Genomic DNA, 21,563 nt, shown 5'->3' on the forward strand with positions numbered 1-21,563 from the left:
GGCCTTCTTTATACCTTCATACATATTAATCCTAACAACAATTATGTAAGGTAGGTTTATCCTCAGGTGAGGAAGGCTTACAGAGGCAAGGTAAAGTGTTTATGGTCCTAGAGCCATTTACTGGTAGGGCAGGGAATCAAACCCAGGTCTACCACTGCACACTGTCAAACCTTTCTGAACAGGAAGTCACAATTTTCTGAATAGGATGTGTAGGCAAGGTAAACATATCAAAGGTCTGGGAGCGCAGGAGCAGCGCAGGAAGGCCAGCACTTTGTTTCTCTGCTGTTTGCACAATGACTGACTCAACAGTGATAATCCCTGTCATAGCGCATCAACACTCCAAGATGGTGTCTGGCCGTACAGCTATCTCTAAGTCTAGTCAGTTATGCCAGAGTTCTCATGAAGTATGTCACCACGGGAAAACCAACCCAAAGTATGCCTGGGGAGTGAGCACACACAGCATACACCCAAAGCTCTCTCCCTTTAAATATTTTAACTATTACTCATGCACTTGGGTTGTGCTCTCAGTGGGGTCAAGACTTACGTAGGCTGGTTTATAAGGGGTGCTGGAATCGGAGGGGATGGGCTGGACACTCCTGTCACCTCCCACTTGCTTGTAGCGACGCTTGCGGCAGGGAGGGCTGTCGGGAACGTGCCACGAGTGGCCTTCAGAAATGGATTTACCTGAAACAGAAAAAGAGCAAGTCCATTCCCTCCAACCGAAGCATTCACATTTAGTTACACAGAAAACATGGCATCAGGTTACAGTATAACATGAGTTCTGCAGCTTTCCTTGCAAAGCATGCATGTTTGCAAAATGTCAGTATGTCCCAGAAGGGAATGAAATGAGACTCATGCAACTGGGCGGCACTGGGCCTGCACTAGATGGGTTCACGATGGAGCACAACAAACACGTGATCTGCTGCAGGATGAGTGGCCTTTTGGAGCCGGGGGCTCTAGCGGTGGGGGGCACTGGTGGCAAGGCCGGGTTTGGGGGCCAAGAGGACTGAAGGCCTCTTAGGAGTGAGGGAAGAGTGAACATCAGGATGGACTAGGGGACCGAAGGGCCGCTCGTGGCTCTCCCCAACCACCGCAGGTGGGGATGGGGCAGGGAATGAAGATCAGAGCTGCAAGTCAAGGAGAGGGAGGTGTCTTCTCCTGCGGCAAAGGCAACAGTACCCTCACCCCCTCCACCTTCCCACCCTCTCCCCAGGAAATCACCGTAAGCAGGGTAGTAGTTCTAAACCAAGCCACCATGAAGAAAGCTTGGCCCATGCCAAAGGGCTTGAGTGAGATGGAGAGAAAAATAAAAATTTTAAAAGGCACCTGAAAAATTCCCTTCTGCACAGGCCTGAAGGGGAGGAGAGGGATGGCGTGGAGACTGCTCTGGCCTGGGAGGGTTTTGTATGGAGCACGAAGCTATGTGTGAGTACGGCAGTGCAAATACACCATGACACAAGGACCAAGGCGCATGGTGTCCACAGAAGGCAGAGGTCAGACATGACACGGGAGCGAGGTTTAGGATGCAGTGTGCACCACAGGACGCTGCCATGTTGGGACGCATGCACGGGCAGGGGCCTACCAGAAGACGCTTTCAAAGTTTTTGTGGTCATTTTAAGATATGCCTCAGGATTTTCAGGGATTTCTACATCTGAAAAAGAACAATGTCATTTTCCTCACTGCAGGCGTCTGTAGATGAATGCCCAAGTATTAAGTTAAAACAGTAGAAACATTGTCACCTGGGAGAAAAGTGACTACCCTTTATCTGTTTTATTAAAAAGCTTTAAAGAACCAGAAGGAACTTTTCAGTTAACTCCTGACCGTCCGAAACAGCGGCGCGGGAGGGGAACTGCGTAGAAAGGACAGAGACGCTCAATCTACTGATATTCTGAAAAACTCAATTGAAAGGCCACTGATGAGCCTCCCATCTATCAAGAGCCATCAGCAAACAGCCTTCCTGTCCCAACGTGGACTTTGTTTATCCTTCCCTTTCATTCCACCAGGAATAGGAAGGAGCCAGCCCTCAGGTAGGTCAAAGGCGGGCAGGACAGACACAGGAAGCCACAGGAAGTCTGGGTCAGCCGCAGCCTGGACTCTGACCACTGAGAGCTGGCCGTGTTGCTCAGGTGCTAAGACTAGCCGTGCGGGGCCATACCTGACAGCGCGCTGTAGTATGGGCCCTCCTCGTCTTCTTCGTGAGAGGACGAGCCCCCCACGTCCCCTGTGTGATCCCACTCCAGCGGGATGGAATCCACGCTGACAGGGGTCTCACAGCCGGAGCGCTCGGGCCCTGGCGCCGGGGGCACCAGGTGACAAAGGGACTGAGGGGACGAGGGCTCCTCGCTCTCTCTTCTTTTACGCCAAGAGTCGTCCTGGATCTCTCTGGGGTCTTCCACGTCCGTTTCATTCTCAGAGGCTTCCTTTTCATCTTCCAAGCCCTAGAACGGGGGTATCCAGTTTTCAGAATTAACCACTGGGAACTGGCGGCTTCTGAGTAAGTACTGGCTCTATATTAGTAAGTGTGGAAAGAGCACTTTTCAACTCAGCTTTTTAAAGCAGACCCACAGGTACAGAGAACAAACCAGAGGTTACTAGTGGGGAGAGGGAACTGGGGAGGGGGCAATATAGAGGTGGGGGACTAAGAGGTACAAACTATTCGGGATAGAACAAGCTACAAGGATATATGGTACAACACAGGGAATACAGCCAGTATTTTATAATAACTATAAATGGAGTATAATCTTCAAATATTGTGGATCACTATACTGTACACCTGTGACTTATATAATATTGTACAGCATCTATCTATACTTCAGCAAAACAAAAACATAGTTTTTGTTTTTTTTTAAACCATAGAATAAATCATTGTTAACCACGCACAGTTTCCCAATTCTTTAAAAGTGGAGTCAAACATCCACTTGGGGTGGCCCAGCAGCCCCGCGTGAGGCGCAGCCCCTTACCGACGTGTGGGAGGTGAGCCTCCGGTGGAATCGGGAGACCCTGCCAAACACTTCCTGGCAATAGCGGTGCAGCTCCTCCAACTCATCCTCAATCAGCACGGCGTCCAGGGGCTCACTCTTCTGAATGAGCTGCTCCCCAAAAACGATGAGCTGATCGATCTTGTTGGTATTTAATGTAATTTCCTGCTGGAAACCCTATTTAGAATATGAGAAAGAAAGGATTTCAAACTCAAGCTTCATCAGTTTTCAACTAAGTGACCCCAAAGATTTAAGAATTTAAAATGATCACACGTATGTATTTTTTCCTTCCCCCTTCTGGGCACTGACTTTTCCAGTTACAATGATTCTAAAGGTCTGACGTGGATGAACCTTTACTGTTACTGGGTGTGAGGGACAGACCTTGTCTTATTGACACTTGGTAGAATCAGAAAATTTCCCATAGTAAGTCTCCACTGGGCATTTCTGCTGACACAGTAATAGTGCTCATTGGTGCCGTTATACCATGGAAGGCAAATCAAATTTCCATTTCTCAACCTCTTATAAAATTTAGCCAAGGAGGGAATTGTAGTGCGATTAAAGTGTAGTACAGACATTTGTGACAGTGGGAGAGAAGATACCTGTTCCTGGTCCCACTCTTTTCTTTTCTCTTGTTTTTAAATGAGAGGTCTTTTATTTTTTTAATTTATTTCTAAAATATTTATTTATTCATTTGGCGGCACCGGGTGTTAGTTGGCGGCATGTGAACTCTTACTTGCGGCATATGGGATCTAGTTCCCTGACCAGGGATCGAACCCGGGCCCCCTGCATTGGGAGCGTGGAGTCTTACCCACTGGACCACGAGGGAAGTGCCCTGACCCCACTCTTGAGAGAGAGTTTCCTGCTGCTACAGCCCACAGGTTGCACTCAGACTCAAGTGCTGGAGAAACAGCACCTTATGAAGTTCTGTCTGGAACCGCAAGAGCGTTCTCCCCTTGGATGATTACATACGACAAAGAGAATGAAGGGCCTCGTTCCAATACCCCTCGACCGTAAGGAACAGTATCCTTGCTTGTGATAACCTGGCAGTACACAGGTGGGTGCAGTCTGGCTGCTCTGACACTTCTGGAACCTGCTCTCAGGGTATCAGGTGAAGTCTGTACTTGGCCAGCTCTCCCCTGCCTAGGTGCACCCTTTGGGGAGGAGCTAAGGAAGCAGGCCTTACGTTCAGCTGGCGCATCTTGTCGTCGGCATCACTCTCCGAGAAGTGCTCCACGTTGGTCAGCTGCAGGTCCATCTCCGTGAGCCACACCAGAATGCTCTCCCTGGTCCCCTCGAATTCTTCCCTTTGGTTGGTGAAATGCTGCCAAAGGGTGAAAAAATCACGTTTGTGTTGATGGCATAACAGGAGTTCAGGCAGACAGCAAGGTCACTCTCAGAAGAGGGGAAAGGGAGCCCAGGGTACCCCCGGAGGCCCACACGGCCAGGAGCCTGGGGTCTGGTCTAAGTCAGTGATTTTCCCAGTCTGTCCTCTGAGGAACACGCCCTTCTCAAAGCCCAGGCTAGGCACCTGCCTATTTTCAACTGTCAGCCTCCTGTGGGAGCTTCTGCTTGACAGAAGGATTTAGTAGCTTCAGGATGGAAAAGTATTGATCTCGGGGTTGAGCCTGGACTAGTGCCCCATTTGCCTTCACTGATATAATTCCGAATGTATTTCTTCAAAAACAGAAAACCCAGATTTATCACTTCCAATGAACGAGGCCTCTTGGGTTACCACCTCATAGATGGGCAGCTGATTCTCAAACAAACATAGGGCCCAGTGAAGGCTTAGGCTGGTCACAGTCAAATCCAGTCAGCAGGAGATAAAGAAGTTCATGCAAGGGGGTTGCGGAAAAGCTAGCCCATTTCTTCCTGAGAGGGTGAAACAAAAAACCCAGATTTTCCTCTTCTTAGAATGGTTTCAAGAGTGTTCTGCCTTAAGAACGGAAGCAAGGATTAAAATTACTTCCTGTAGCCACAACCCACACCGGTCCTGTCACTTTACACCTGGACTCACAAAGGTTGACATATGATGTCTTCTGAATCACAGAAATCTAAGGTGACGGTTCACACCCCAGAATCAAACCCATCATTTGAGGTTAGACAGCTGCTGTGAGGTTGGGAGAACTGTCACTGTCCCCAGCCCCTAATACAGAGCAGGGGGCTCTGTCTGTTCCCTCACAGTGCAAGAACCAACGGGACACACAAAAGCGGGCAGATGGGCAAAGGGGGCCTCGTCCCAGACTAAGAGGTACCTTCGCCCGACCTGGTGACGGCAGCGCCCCAGACTCTGGGCAGTGTGTGGGCTGACGTGACACCCTCAGGGGTGACAGGAGTCGAAAAAAAGTGATGTGTTGGTAACACAATCCCTTGAATAAGCTCTGCCTGAGAAGCCTATTCCGAGGCAAATAACTTCACTTTAAAAAAAAAAAAGGAACGCTTTTTGGCAGCTTTGGGCTTAAACAAAAGGGAAGGCTGTACTGGAAGAATGTCAAGACAGCTTAGGCCTCAAATGAAATCTACCCGCTGCTTTGTTACAAGCCTGACATCACATATCCGACCCCCTCCACCTCCCCAATATCTACAAATGACCCGGTGACGTAGAGGAGGTTACTCGGAGTCGCCGCAGGATGGCTGTGACCCGCTTCTGGAGGTTGTCCCAGCGCTGGTTGCCCTCGTGCACCATCTGCTTCAGTTTGCTGGCCGTGTCGGTGCGGTTCTCGCGGGCCAGCCGCCGGTACTGCTTGTTGATGAGCTCCAGCTGCGTGAGCCTCTCGTGAATCTGCCGCTGGAAGGCCTGTGGCACGGGGGGGCCCTGTCAGTGCCATAGCTGCAGGGCCCCGGGACACCCCTTCCAGGCCCCAGACCACCTGCCTCAAATGTCCATCCAACGGAATGGCCACAGAGGGCTGGCTTCACCCGTTCTTCTGACACTACTGAAGAACACTTTCAAGTTCACGGCCTGCGGTTGGCATAAATCGGTAATGCCCCACAAAGCCGCTGGAGCAGCTGATGGCGGGCTGGGGACCGGACGGCCGCAGCCAGAGGTGGGGAAGCCTGCCACTTATGTGAAGTCATTTAAGCCAGCCCCGAGCCCGCCGCATCCTTGGTTATCAGGACCACTGGGCTGGGGAGGGCCTTTACCTCAAACCTCTTCAGCTCTTCTTTGGCAACGGTGTACAGCACCTCGGAGGAATTCGGGCAGGCCGCTGTCCTCTCGGCGGACTTGAGCCAGTCCTCGAAGCGGGAGTAATCATCTAAAAACTTCTGCCAAAGCCGCCACGTCTCCTCAATTCTAACAGGAGGAAAGCAGCTCAGTACAAGCCATCCACGTCAAGCCGAGCTTTTACGTGGCTTTTTCTCCCCTGACTGGTCCCAGTCCCAGCCCGCCTTGCACTGGCACTAAATATTTAGGGGGAGAGACCCTGCTACCCCTTCCAGGAAATAACCGGAGACATCACTTTGTGGTCAGGACACCCCCCTTCTGGGAGCGCCAGGCCCCTCAGAGCTTCTGCTTCACAGAGGTCACCCAACAGGAGACAGGCGTCCTCCACTACTTAGAGCTGGGACACATCAGCACAGTGGCCACCTGCCGTTACACCCCAAGACACAGGAGGGCTGGGGAGAGACATGACCCTGCCTGTATTCTCCTTGAATGATCCCCTTAATAAGGACTGGCCACACCTACTGAGCCTTCCCCGCCAATACTTGGCACGCCCCTCGGTGAAGCTAACAGAACAGAGTCACTGTTACGTAGGTCAGTCGGGAACACGCAGTCGGCATCCAGGGGCAGCTTGGTCCTTACTTCATCCGCCGCTCCATGGACATGGCGCAAATGTTCCTCCAGCGCCTGTCCAGGCTCCTGGTGGTCTGCTGGACGGAGTCGCACTCAGTCTCGTTGGCACAGGCATCGGAGTCGTGCAGGAGGACGTCGCAGATGTTAAACACAGACTCCACCCCTGCACTGTGCTGTTCTATGTCTCGCTGCAGGTCCTGCAACGATGGGAGAGTAGGAAGCACGTTGAGGTGCTGGTGGCGGTAGTGGGAAGGTTCCCCCCGACCCTTCTTCCAGCCCGGGGGGCACGGTCCTGCGTGCATTTCTACCTGGAACTTGGCAACACAGGCTGAGTCTCTCTCACCTTTGGGCAACCCCTGTGCGACAGTATCTGTCACAAGGCCTAACCGCGGGCAACAATGGGATCGATCTGTTGAACTGACTATGGGAGGGGGCAGGAGAAGTGGGGATTCCCTCCCCTGAGAGCCCAGCCCCCCCAGACTCTGGGGAGGCATGTGATCTACTCCATACCACCTGATCCCAAGGGCCTCCAATTTAGACTTGGCTTTGGGGAGGTCTTCCTTGGAAAACTGACTTATCTTCAACAGGACCTAAAACTTCAGCAACAGAAACTCTTAACCTTTTATGGGTCACAGAATTCTTAAATCTCCTAAGACCTCTGTACTATCTTCATACACCTCCACCCCCCAAACTGTGCTCGCAGCTGCACGGTCTCCACAGCCTCCCCAGGAGCCTATCCTGGCTCCACGGGCCCAAGGGGTAGAGACGCTGCCCTCCAGCTGATGGAGTCCGGTCACGGCTGTAGCTCGGGGAGGGGGCGGGGTCTCTGGAATCTTGTCCCATGATGGGGAGAGTGCTACTGATTCAGGAAAACGAAGGGTCACCAAGAAAAACATGCACGGTCATAGGAAAAAGTGGAAAACCTGTTTAAGTATAAACATGGCATTTTCAGTTATCACCCAGGGAGTGTTCCTTCTACACACAAGGGCAGGGCTGGGGGAAGGGCGAGGTGAGGTGCCTGTTTGTTTTGTCATTCTGGATGAGCCAGGCCTCTCCTGATATCCAAATTCTGTGATGAGTGACATGAGACCACACCACTCGTCTTAGTACCCAAACTACATTGTGAAATAGACGAAGTTAAATAAGCCGCTATTAACTATACAAGTTCCCTGGATTCAGCATAGTTCATTTTACAGGAGGGATTATTTTATAAACAGTGGCTGCCACTGTCTACAGAAAAGCAGCATGAAGTTCATTCCAGGTCACCTCAATATTTAACAATTTTGGAGATTACGACTGGATTACTAGATAGGACTAATGTTTTCTTACTTTTCTTCTGATAAATGCACATTTGGATAATTCTGTGTCCAGGTGGAAATGAAAGAATAAAATGCTAACACTCAAATCAAGTTTTAAATCAAGCAGTTCTCAACACAGATCCTAACTGATGAAAAATGAGCACCTCAAAGTTATATTCAGAAGAAAATGTGCTTTTCAGTTTGTCACCCTGTGTGTCCTATGAAGAGAGATGTGCAGGTGATTTTTTTTTTAAGCTTTACAGTCAGTCTAAGACAAATGTCTGAAATGCTGCAATGGGGGCAGTCATCTTGGGGTCAGTGGACTAGCTTTATAATTAATAGGTTTAAATAGAATTCCAGGTTTAAGAATTCTTACCCATTCACAGAATTGCCACAGGCTTTCCTAAAGTTTACAGATATTGATAAACAACCCTTTAAACTTTTTTTTGCCAAAATAATAAATAAGGAATCCTAACGCTGGTGCTAAATAATATTGACAATTACCATTGAAAAATGGTACCTGCCCCTGACCTCACCTGGTAGGGTTGGGTAGGATCTGGTTGAAAAGCACTGAGAAAGTCTAGTCTATGGATAAACACGAATGCCATGTATTTTAATAGCCTCTTTGCAGTTACGCTACATTTTTTACTCAGCTTTTATTGAATGAAACAGCTAAAGAAAACTGATTAATATAAAGGGTAAACGATGGCAAGAAATGAGCTCTCTGATAATTTACAAAAGACCATGAACATCTTGGCTAAAAAAGGAGTCCAGAGTTTTTCAAAATTTCCAAAACAAACTTCTAATACACCACAAAATGGCCTGCTGATACTGTAGTATGAACTAGTTAGTTGTCTTGTAAAATATAAAATAAAGTAGTGGACCATATTTTAAAACACAAACCACTGAAGTACTGGACAAGTGACATTTTGCCAACTGAAATGATCCCACCACCAGTACCCACTGAGGCCCGAGTTTGCACAATGACTGGATTTCAAAAGTGTTCAAACGCAGAGACGAATCCGACTTAAGAAACAACGTAAAACAATGTGAAAGACTTTTGCCAACGGTTCTGGAAACATGAGTGCCTGTTTACTTTGTTTTTCTGCTCCTGAGTAGGTGACACAGAGCACTGAAGCTGGGAAAGGGCTGAGGGAAGTTGAGGATCAGTGAGAGGACATGGGGAGAAACAGGAAACCAGAGCAGAGAATGCAGCCAGGAAGAATAACACAAAAGGAACTAGAAAAAATGAGATACAGGGGGGAAAAAAGGAAAACTAGGCTGAGAAGGCAGAAAACCATGGCGTGTGTTGTGGGAACCCAGGTGGTGGCTCGAGTGTCTCCGTAGGAGGGGCTGGGGGTGTCAAGCAAGTCCAGCAGGGTGGTCCTGGGCGGTGGATGGGCTTTGGCATGAAGCTGACTTGGCCACTGGGGAGGGGACTACTGGTAACTATAGGATGTGGGGGTAACGAACCCCCCAAGCCACCATCAGGCACCCCTGGGATGCCTGGGAACCAGGCAACCAAAGAAAACTGGAGAGAGATGCTGAAGACTCAATGAAAGTGGTCCACGGTTTAAACGCGTCACAAGGTGGCCAACCACTTCCTTTGCATTTTGAAGATGATCTATTCTACAGGAATAACAATACAACACTTATTACCTAAGGAGTTTCACATAAAGAAGAGAAGCAAAAAAGGCTTTTATAAGGTCTGACCCCTTCTGCACCAGGCCCCCAAGGACGTTATAATGAGGGTCCAGGGACATCATGGCGCTTTATCACTTCTGGGCCTGAGGGCTTTTGCAGAAGGGTCTTATTTCTGGAAGCAGTCAAGCAATTTATTATATTTAAATCAGTGACAGAAACACAGGCAAGGTTTTTAAAAAATGGCCCATAAATAGTTATTTTGTGTGACACATTTTCTGTTTTTGGTGGAGCATTTAAGGTCTAGGTTCAGTTATAATTTTGTTTTTTTTAATAAAAATACTACAGGTTTCCTCAGGACATCTGTGGTAGGCAGAATATTGGCATCCCCAGAACCATGTCCTTATCCCCAGAACCCGTGACTAGACTAGGTTACGTGGCAAAGGAGAATTAAGCATGCCAATCAGCTGACCTTAAGATAGGAAGATTATCCTGATTATGTGGGTGGGCCTAATGGAATCCCAAGGGTCCTTAAAAGTACAAGAAGAGTCAAGCAGAGGGAGAAAGGCTCAGAGAGATGCACCGTTGCTGGCTTTGAAGATGGCGGAAGGGGGCCATGGGCCAGGAAAGGCAGGCAGCCTCTAGGACTTCAAGGCAAAGAAATGGATTCTCCCCTAGAGCCTCCAGAAAGGAAAGCAGCCCTGCTGACACCTTGACCTCAGCCCTGTGTCAGATTTCTGACCTCCAGAACTATAAGATGATAAATTCATGTTCAGCTGCTAAATCTGTGGTCATCTGCGACAGTGGCAATAGAAAATTAATACATCCAACTTCTTCACAGCAAAGTGGTCCTGAATACTAACTCCATAATTTTTTTTTTATAAGAATTCCATGATGGTGATTCTACGTTCTATAAATTGGAAACCTTCAAATCAACCAGACTGAAATTCTATACCATTTCAGTACAGGAACACACATGGCCAAGAGAATGGCAGCTGCTCCAAATTGTACACTCTTGGGAATAAATTCCCTGCAATTTAATGATGTTTTGTCACACATCAGATTTATAAAATGTTAACACACGTTATTAGCCCCTGCCAAATTTAGCCACGGGCTAAAGGGAAAAATGTTGTCAGCTTTTGTTCTATTTACCTGAAAAGACTCACCAGTCAGGGTAAATGGTTATTTGCAAGGCCTGTCTATGAAGAGACTATTCAAGAAATTCAACCTAATGGATCAATCTTGTAAATACAGCTGATAATGTTCAGTAGCCCTTTACTGATAAGGGCATTAAAATCTCTGCAGTGTCCATTAACATGGTAGTTATATCAATATTCATTTCTCCACAAAGCAAAGACAGAATATAGATGACCTCAGTGAAAAAGACATACTTAAATTTCTGAGGCTAAGTGGAAAAACCAGTATTTTTACTTTGCAGCATTGCTAAATCATACTAGTTTGAAAATCAGAGAATAGGCATTATTCAAACAGTAATTGTAATAGGATTAAATAAAGATCTAAGTCTAGAGTATTATCAAATACTTAGCTCTATTTCGTGGTAGCATGAGATGTTGCTTATTATCATGAGAAGGACTGACCTGACCTCAAGAGAATTTATAATCAAGGGGTGGCCTTCTGGCTTTGATAATCTGATGAAAAAGTTTCAGCCCCCCAATTCTGTCTCCAAGCAGCTGGGATATGTGAGTGAATCGGTGTGTTGACAGACAACAAACACCAAGGCTTTGAAGGAAACATGAAGAAAACAGATACAAGGATGTGAACTTGGTAGCGACCATATTGCTCATATGGTTAAAACAGAATCTGCTCACAGGGCTGAGAGAAACAAGTGAAGGAAAGCTACTAAAAGAATAATATAAGCTTAGCTATTTTAGAAATAAAGAGGGGGCTTCCCTGGTGGCGCAGTGGTTGAGAGTCCACCTGCCGATGCAGGCTGGTCCGGGAAGATCCCACATGCCACGGAGCGGCTGGGCCCGTGAGCCATGGCCACTGAGCCTGCGCGTCCGGAGCTTGTGCTCCGCAACGGGAGAGGCCGCAACAGTGAGAGGCCCACGTACCGCAAAAAAAAAAAAAAAAAAAAAAAAAAAAAAATATATATATATAAAAAGAGAAGCTCAGGCACTGCATATGAGAATAAGCATGTAAACGTGAGCCTATGGAGGGTAGGAGAGTGGATTTGACAAGTCAGTGAGACCAAAAAGCACCTGCCAGGTTAGAGGCAGGATTCGGTGGTGTTTAAATTGTGGAATTTCCAGGGTTGGCTAAGAGGGGATATAACTGATGACAGAAATGCACAGAACATTGCAGGAGAGGCTTCCTAAGCTATTGGTCCAAACATGCTCCTTCTTCCACACCACCCCCCCCCCAAGCACTCCCCTTTCCTTGAAGCTCTATCAGACCCATCACGTGTTGTCCCATGAAAACCTTCTTTGGATGGAAAAATTATTTTTCTTTCAATTCATTGCCAAAACTATAGTAACAAAAACAGAGATTAAAAAAACCTTATTTACCACTAAGATTAAGGTCTGCATCTTCAACATTATTCAAAGTATTTCACAAAGAGCTACATGAATGGTGGTGGTGGGGTGGGCACTCAAGAGATGGATGCCTCACACCGCCAAGAGCATGGACAGGCGGTCAGCTTTCTCTGGAGAAAACATACCAGTATTACGAAATATGAACCCACTAAAATGCACAGCCAGTGCGGGGATGGTTTGCATTAGCAGACCCTGTGAACACCTAGGCTCTGACAAAAGCCCATTCTCACTTCCCCACCTGCTGTTCAGCGAGCCTCTTCTGGATCTCTTGATCATCACAGACATCATAAACCACAGGCTTAGAAAGCTCAGACTCGATCCGAGCCAACCAGGTGCGAAGGTTGCTCATGTTTTTGTCTAACTGCTGAATAAAAGCGAAGGTCTCCTTCAGCTTCTTCACCCTAAACATATTTGCAGCAAAAAAGAGGTGGAAAACAAAAGCACAATGTTTAGTGGTGAGAAGAATGCACCCATAAGCCTGCTGGAGGTTAAAAAGTAATCATCACTGGTTACTGATTTTATAGCAGGGACTAATGCTCACGTCGCCAGAGTTTTTACACAATATGGGACAATTTACAGAATTGCTGTTCCGGCTGATTTTCAAATGGACTAAAAGATAATCTACCCATGCAAGTATGAAGTCCTATCATTCTCAGGGTGGGATCCCCTGAGACCCAGAACATCTTTCTGGGGCTCCAGAGGAGATAGGAGATGCCATTTCTTTCTTTCCAGGTTAAGATCACCACATGTGACTTGTCCAGTTTCTGTTTTGGGTATCACCAAGATCACAGCAGCCAGGGACCTTTCCTGATGGGTAAAGACGTTACACACCTGGCTCACTGGTGGTACCTGGCCTGCAATGCTTCTCATGGGACCCTCTTCTTGAGCAAGTACAGAGCATGTGCCAAACCCCACCACGTCCAGCCCGAGGGGCTGGGGGTGACGTACACATGGAACCAGTCCATCCTAGGGCACCTGTCTCAGCCAAAAAGGGAGGGATGGACACATCATCTACAAGCACAGTTGCAGCTCCATCTACATGACCAATCTGCCTGGCTCAGCGTGGAGTGGATCTGAACTAAGACACATGGCGTCAGTATACACGGAGAGCTCCCGGGCATGCCAAAGTGCTGGCACGGGGAAATGATGCAGGGGCTGAGGAAAAATGATCTCCATATAGATCCTGAAAGAAAATGTTAAAATCCTCAAGCAGAGGGAGTGAAGGCTTGTTCTGGTGATCTGTGGGCTTTTTAGTTAATCCCAGAGACCTGAAGTAATGGCTACAATGGAAAATTCCCTCTTACTGATACTCATGTTACAAAGTGCTATCAGAACTGCATCCCAGGGACTGGAAAGAGAAACTGGGGCACTGACTCCTAACTCACAGGAAGTGACCCACCTTCCCTGACAGCAGCATCTCTTCCTTGACTGCCTGTGAACAGCTTCCTGCTGCCCCCCTCACCCTTCTCCCAGCTTCTGGTTCTGTAGCCGAAGCGTACAGCAAGTCTGATTCTCGCTCAAACTCTTCCACGGTCCTTGCCTACCCCGACATAGCAGTTTAACGCCTTGACCTTTCTAGTTCCTCAAGCGGTCAGTGGCCTCTCTGTCTCCAGCCCTGCACTCTGCGAAGTGGCTCCCCTCCCTTCTCCTGCAGCTTCTACCACTGTTCTCTCCGAGATCAGCTGAGGGCCCCTCGACCACGTGCTCCTGCAGCCCTGTGTCTGCACCCCTCGTTGACCGTGCCCATCTGGACAGAGCCCACACCAGCCAGGCTGCAAGGGGCTACCTCTGTGTGCACAGTACCTCCAAGACCGCCTGGTGGCCGGGAGGCATTGACAAGCATTTGCTGAATGAATAAATGTGTGTAATAATCCACTCCATGTGATTATTTAATAAAACCACAGGGTTGTGAGTGTTTATTATTTAAGTAAACCAGAGAGATTTGAGAAGATGGCGGAAGAGTAAGAGCGGAAATCACCTTCCTCCCCACAGATACATCAGAAATACATCTACACGTGGAACTGCTTCTATAGAACACCCACTGAATGCTGGCAGAAGGCCTCAGACCTTCCAAAAGCCATGTGGAGGACAGGCTCTTGGTGCTCCAGCCAGGCATCAGGGCTGTGCCACTGAGGTGGGAGAGCCAACTTCAGGACACTGGTCCACAAGAGACCTCCCAGCTCCACATAATATCAAAGGGCAAAAATCTCCCAAGGTCTGCATCTCAACACCAACACTCAGCTTCACTCAACAACCAGCAAGCTGCAGTGCTGGACATCCTATGCCAAACAACTAGCAAGACAGGAACACAGCCCCATCCATTAGCAGAGAGGCTGCCTAAAATCATAATAAGGCCACAGACACCCCAAAACACACCACCAGACGTGGACTTGCCCAGCAGAAAGACAAGATCCAGCCTCATCCACCAGAACACAGGCACTAGTCCCCTCCACCAGGAAGCCTACACAACCCACTGAACCAACCTAAGCCACTGGGGACAGACACCAAAAACAACGAGAACTATGAACCTGCAGCCTGCAAAAAGGAGACCTCAAACACAGTAAGATAAGTAAAATGAAAAGACAGAAAAACACATAGCAGATGAAGGAGCAAAGTAAAAACCTACCAGACCTAACAAATGAAGAGGAAATAGGCAGTCTACCTGAAAAAGAATTCAGAATAATGATAGTAAAGATGATCCAAAATCTTGGAAACTGAATACAGAAAATGCAAGAAACATTTAACAAGGACCTAGAAGAACTACAGAGGAAACAAGCAATGATGAACAACACAATAAATGAAATTAAAAATACTCTAGAAGGGATCAATAGCAGAATAACTGAGGCAGAAGAACAGATAAGTGACCTGGAAGACAAAATAGTGGAAATAACTACTGCAGAGCAGAATAAAGAAAAAAGAATGAAAAGAACTGAGGACAGTCTCAGAGAACTCTAGGACAACATTAAATGCACCAACATTCAAATCATAGGGGTCTGAGAAGAAGAGAAAAACAAAGGGACTGAGAAAATATTTGAAGAGATTATAGTTGAAAACTTCCCTAATATGGGAAAGGAAATAGTTAATCAAGTCCAGGAAGCACAAAGAGTCCCATACACGATAAATCCAAGGAGATACATGCCAAGACACATATTAATCAAACTGTCAAAAATTAAATACAAAGAAAACATATTAAAAGCAGCAGGGGAAAAACAACAAATAACACACAAGGGAATCCCCATAAGGTTAAGAGCTGATCTTTCATCAGAAACTCTGCAAGCCAGAAGGGAGTGGCAGGACATATTTAAAGTGATGAAGGAGAAAAACCTACAACCAAGACTACTCTACCCAGCAAGGATCTCATTCAGATTTGATGGAGAAATGAAAACCTTTACAGACAAGCAAAAGCTGAGAGGGTTCAGCACCACCAAACCAGCTTTACAACAAATACTAACAGAACTTCTCTAGGCAAGAAACACAAGAGAAGGAAAAGACCTACAATAACAAACCCAAAACAATTAAGAAAATGGGAATAGGAACATACATATTGATAATTACCTTAAATGTAAATGGATTAAATGCTCCCACCAAAAGACACAGACTGGCTAAACGGATACAAAAACAAGACCCGTATATATGCTGTCTACAAGAGACCCACTTTAGACCTAGGGACACATACAGACTGAAAGTGAGGGGATGGAAAAAGATATTCCATGCAAATGAAAATCAGAAGAAAGCTGGAATAGTAATTCTCATATCAGACAAAATAAACTTTAAATAAAGACTATTACAAGAGACAAAGAAGGACACTACATAATGATCAAGGGATTGATCCAAGAAGAAGATATAACAATTGTAAATATTTATGCACCCAACATAGGAGCACCTCAATACATAAGGCAAATACTAACAGCCATAAAAGAGGAAATCGACAGTAACACAATCATAGTAGGGGACTTTAACACCCCACTTTCACAAATGGACAGATCATCCAAAATGAAAATAAACAAGGAAACACAAGCTTTATGATACATTAAACAAGATGGACTTACTTGATATTTATAGGACATTCCATCCAAAACCAACAGAATACACATTTTTCTCAAGTGCTCATAGAACATTCTCCAGGATAGATCATATCTTGGGTCACAAATCTAGCCTTGGTAAATTTAAGAAAATTGAAATCGTATCAAGTATCTTTTCCGACCACAATGCTATGAGACTAGATATCAATTACAGGTGGCGCAGTGGTTGAGAGTCCACCTGCCGATGCAGGGGACACGGGTTTGTGCCCTGGTCCGGAAGATCCCACATGCCATGGAGCGGCTGGGCCCGTGAGCCATGGCCGCTGGGCCTGTGCATCCGGAGCCTGTGCTCCGCAGCGGGAGAGGCCACAGCAGTGAGAGGGTTGCGTACCGCAGAAAACAAAACAAAACAAAACAAAAAAACAAACACATGGAGGCTAAATAATACACTACTTAATAACGAAGTGATCACTGAAGAAAACAAAGAGGAAATCAAAAAATACCTAGAAACAAATGACAATGGAGACATGACGACCCAAAACCTATGGGATGCAGCAAAAGCAGTTCTAAGGGGGAAGTTTATAGCGATACAATCCTACCTTAAGAAACAGGAAACATCTCAAATAAACAACCTAACCTTGCACCTAAGGCAATTAGAGAAAGAACAAAAAACCCCCAAAGTTAGCAGAAGGAAAGGGATCATAAAGATCAGATCAGAAATAAATGAAAAAGAAATGAAGGAAACAATAGCAAAGATCAATAAAACTAAAAGCTGGTTCTTTGAGAAGATAGAATTGATAAGCCATTAGCCAGGCTCATCAAGAAAAAAAAGGGAGAAGACTCAAATCAATAGAATTAGAAATGAAAAAGGAGAAGTAACAACTGATACTGCAGAAATACGAAGGATCATGAGAGATTACTACAAGCAACTCTATGCTAATAAAATGGACAACCTGGAAGAAATGGACAAATTCTTAGAAATGCACAACCTGCCGAAACTGAACCAGGAAGAAATAGAAAATATGAACAGACCAGTCACAAGCACTGAAATTGAAACTGTGATTAAAAATCTTCCAACAGGGCCTCCCTGGTGGCGCAGTGGTTGAGAATCTGCCTGCCAATGCAGGGGACACGGGTTCGAGCCCTGGCCTGGGAAGATCCCACATGCCGCGGAGCAACTAGGCCCATGGGCCACAATTACTGAGCCTGCGTGTCTGGAGCCTGTGCTCCACAACAAGAGAGGCCGCGATAGTGAGAGTCCCGCGCACCGTGATGAAGAGTGGCCCCCACTTGCCGCAACTAGAGAAAGCCCTCGCACAGAAACGAAGAGCCAACACAGCCATAAATAAGTAAATAAATAAATTTAAAAAAGGGCAAAATTCCAAAAAAAAAAAAAAATCTTCCAACAAACAAAAGCCCAGGACCAGATGGCTTCACAGGCAAATTCTATCAAACATTTAGAGAACAACTAACACCTATCCTTCTCAAACTCTTCCAAAATATAGCAGAGGGAGGAACACTCTCAAACTCATTCTACGAGGCCACCATCACCCTGATACCAAACCAGACAAAGATGTCACAAAGAAAGAAAACTACAGGCCAATATCACTGATGAACACAGAGGCAAAAATCCTCAACAAAATACTAGCAAACAGAATCCAACAGCACATTAAAAGGATCATACACCATGATCAAGTGGGGTTTATTCCAGGAATGCAAGGATTCTTCAATACATGCAAATCAATCAACGTGATACACCATATTAACAAACTGAAGGAGAAAAACCACATGATCATCTCAACAGATGCAGAGAAAGCTTTCGACTAAATTCAACACCCATTTATGATGAAAACCCTGCAGAAAGTAGGCATAGAGGGAACTTTCCTCAACTTAATAAAGGCCATATATGACAAACCCACAGCAAACATTGTGCTCAATGGTGAAAAACTGAAAGCATTTCCACTAAGATCAGGAAGAAGACAAGGTTGCCCACTCTCACCACTCTTATTCAACATAGTTTTGGAAGTTTTAGCCACAGCGATCAGAGAAGAAAAAGAAATAAAAGGAATCTAAATCGGAAAAGAAGAAGTAAAGCTGTCACTGTTTGCAGATGACATGGTACTATACATAGAGAATCCTAAAGATGCTACCAGAAAACTACTAGAGCTAATCAATGAATTTGGTAAAGTAGCAGGATACAAAATTAATGCACAGAAATCTCTGGCATTCTTATACACTAATGATGAAAAATCTGAAAGTGAAATTAAGAAAACACTCCCGCTTTTCATGCCAGATAAGGGTCCATACGGCTTTGTTCTGGATTCCTGTCATAACTTAAAGGGAAACATTAACAATGTCCGGAGCCCTTGATGTCCTGCAAATGAAGGAGGAGGACGTCCTCAAATTCCTTGCAGCAGGAACCCACTTAGGTGGCACCAACCTTGGAACAGTACATCTACAAAAGGAAAAGTGATGGCATCTACATCATAAATCTGAAGAGAACCTGGGAGAAGCTTCTATTGGCAGCTCGTGCCATTGTTGCCATTGAAAACCAGCTGATGTCAGTGTCATATCTTCCAGGAATACTGGCCAGCGAGCTGTGCTGAAGTTTGCTGCTGCCACTGGAGCCACTCCTATTGCTGGCCGCTTCACTCCTGGAATCTTCACTAACCAGATCCAGGCAGCCTTCTGGGAGCCAAGACTTCTGGTGGTTACTGATCCCAGGGCTGACCACCAGCCTCTCACAGAGGCCTCTTACGTTAACCTGCCTACCATTGCTCTGTGTAACACAGACTCTCTTCTGTGGTATGTGGACATTGCCATCCCATGCAACAAAAAGGGAGCTCACTCAGTGGGTCTGATGTGGTGGATGCTTGCCCGGGAATTTCTGCGCATGCGTGGCACCATCTCCCGTGAATAACCATGGGAGGTCATGCCTGATCTCTACTTCTACAGAGATCCTGAAGAGATTGAAAAGGAAGAGCAGGCAGCAGCTGAGAAGGCTGTGACCAAGGAGGAATTTCAGGGTGAATGGACCGCTCCAGCTCCTGAGTTCACTGCTGCTCAGCCTGAGGTGGCGGACTCGTCCAAAGGTGTGCAGGTGCCCTCTGTGCCTATTCAGCAGTTCCCCACTGAAGACTGGAGTGCTCAACCTGCCACTGAAGACTGGTCTGCAGCTCCCACTGCTCAGGCCACCGAGTGGGTAGGAACAACCACTGAGTGGTCTTAAACTGTTCTTCCACAAACTCTTAAAATGGAAATAGGTTGATGGAAAATAAACAGTTTCTAAAAAAACGAAAAGAAAAAAAAAAACACTCCCATTTACCATTGAAACAAAAAGAATAAAATATCTAGGAATAAACCTACCTAAGGAGACAAAAGACCTGTATGCAGAAAATTATAAGACACTGATGAAAGAAATTAAAGATGATACAAATAGATGGAGAGATATACCATGTTCTTGGATTGGAAGAATCAACATTGTGAAAATGACTCTACTATCCAAAGCAATCTACAGATTCAATGCAATCCCTATCAAACTACCACTGGCATTTTTCACAGAACTAGAACAAAAAATTTCACAATTTGTATGGAAACACAAAAGACCCCGTATAGTCAAAGCAATCTTGAGAATGAAAAACGGAGCTGGAGGAATCAGGCTCCCTGACTTCAGACTATACTACAAAGCTACAGTAATCAAGACAGTATGGTACTGGCACAAAAACAGAAAGATAGATCAATGGAACAGGACAGAAAGCCCAGAGGTAAACCCACGCACATATGGTCACCTTATCTTTGATAAAGGAGGCAAGAATATACAGTGGAGAAAAGACAGCCTCTTCAATAAGTGATGCTGGGAAAACTGGACAGGTACAAGTAAAAGTATGAAATTAGAACACTCTCTAACACCATACACAAAAATAAACTCAAAATGGATTAAAGAACTAAACATAAGGCCAGACACTATCAAACTCTTAGAGGAAAACATAGGCAGAACACTCTATGACATAAATCACAGCAAGATCCTTTTTGACCCACCTCCTAAAGAAATGCAAATAAAAACAAAAATAAACAAATGGGACGTAATGAAACTTCAAAGCTTTTGCACAGCAAAGGAAACCATAAACAAGACCAAAAGATAGCCCTCAGAATGGGAGAATATATTTGCAAATGAAGCAACTGACAAAGGATTAATCTCCAAAATTTACAAGCAGCTCATACAGCTCAATAACAAAAAAACAAACAACCCAATCCAAAAACGGGCAGAAGACCTAAACAGACATTTCTCCAAAGAAGATATACAGATTGCCAACAAACACATGAAAGAATGCTCAACATCATTAATCATTAGAGAAATGCAAATCAAAACTATAATGAGGTATCATTTCACACCAGTCAGAATGGCCATCATCCAAAAATCTAGAAACAATAAATGCTGGAGAGGGTGTGGAGAAAAGGGAACACTCTTGCACTGTTGGTGGGAATGTAAATTGATACAGCCACTGTGGAGAACAGTATGGAGGTTCGTTAAAAAGTACAAACAGAACTACCATATGACCCAGCAATCCCACTACTGGGCATATACCCTGAGAAAACCATAATTCAAAAAGAGTCATGTACCAAAATGTTCATTGCGGCCCTATTTACAGTAGCCGGGACATGGAAGCAACCTAAGTGTCCATCAACAGATGAATGGATAAAGAAGATGTGGCACATATATACAATGGAATATTACTCAGCCATAAAAAGAAACAAAATTGAGTTATTTGTAGTGAGGTGGATGGACCTAGAGTCTGTCATCCAGAGTGAAGTAAGTAAGAAAGAGAAAAACAAATACTATATGCTAACACATATATATGGAATCTAAGAAAAAAAAAAAGGTCATGAAGAACCTAGGGGTAAGATGGGAATAAGGACACAGACCTACTAGAGCATGGACTTGAGGATATGGGGAGGGGGAAGGGTAAGCTGTGACAAAGTGAGAGAGTGGCATGGACATATATATAATACCAAAGGTAAAATAGATAGCTAGCGGGAAGCAGCCGCATAGCATAGGGAGATCAGCTAGGTGGTTTGTGACCACCTAGAGGGGTGGGATAGGGAGGGTGGGAGGGAGGGAGATGCAAGAGGGAAGAGATATGGGGACATATGTATATGTATAACTGATTCACTCTGTTATGAAGCAGAAACTAACACACCATTGTAAAGCAATTATACTCCAATAAAGATGTTAAAAAAAAAAGTAAACCAGGGAGTTGTGTGTATTTTTAATGTTT

The 21,563-nt window shown here is 45.7% G+C and overlaps 1 protein-coding gene and 1 pseudogene across 10 annotated transcripts in view; one reads left to right on the forward strand and one right to left on the reverse strand.

The window, feature by feature from the left end:
* The window catches only part of SYNE2 (spectrin repeat containing nuclear envelope protein 2), a 331,802-nt gene that overhangs the window by 8,936 nt on the left and 301,303 nt on the right, over positions 1 to 21,563 (reverse strand). For 8 of the 10 annotated variants that reach the window (XM_060004429.1, XM_060004425.1, XM_060004424.1 and 5 more), the window contains 9 exons: positions 12,504 to 12,666; positions 6,781 to 6,968; positions 6,120 to 6,270; positions 5,590 to 5,772; positions 4,162 to 4,299; positions 2,961 to 3,155; positions 2,156 to 2,438; positions 1,583 to 1,651; positions 545 to 684 (listed from right to left, as the gene is read on the reverse strand). In XM_060004429.1, the coding sequence (XP_059860412.1) occupies positions 545 to 684; positions 1,583 to 1,651; positions 2,156 to 2,438; positions 2,961 to 3,155; positions 4,162 to 4,299; positions 5,590 to 5,772; positions 6,120 to 6,270; positions 6,781 to 6,968; positions 12,504 to 12,666 (1,510 nt within the window). The remainder of the gene's footprint in view (positions 1 to 544; positions 685 to 1,582; positions 1,652 to 2,155; positions 2,439 to 2,960; positions 3,156 to 4,161; positions 4,300 to 5,589; positions 5,773 to 6,119; positions 6,271 to 6,780; positions 6,969 to 12,503; positions 12,667 to 21,563) is intronic. The other 2 variants (XM_060004428.1, XM_060004426.1) reach the window with 1 other exon arrangement.
* On the forward strand, positions 18,512 to 19,628 carry LOC132420211 (small ribosomal subunit protein uS2 pseudogene; annotated as a pseudogene).

Source organism: Delphinus delphis, chromosome 2 (assembly GCF_949987515.2).
Source record: "Delphinus delphis chromosome 2, mDelDel1.2, whole genome shotgun sequence".
NCBI lineage: Eukaryota > Metazoa > Chordata > Mammalia > Artiodactyla > Delphinidae > Delphinus > Delphinus delphis.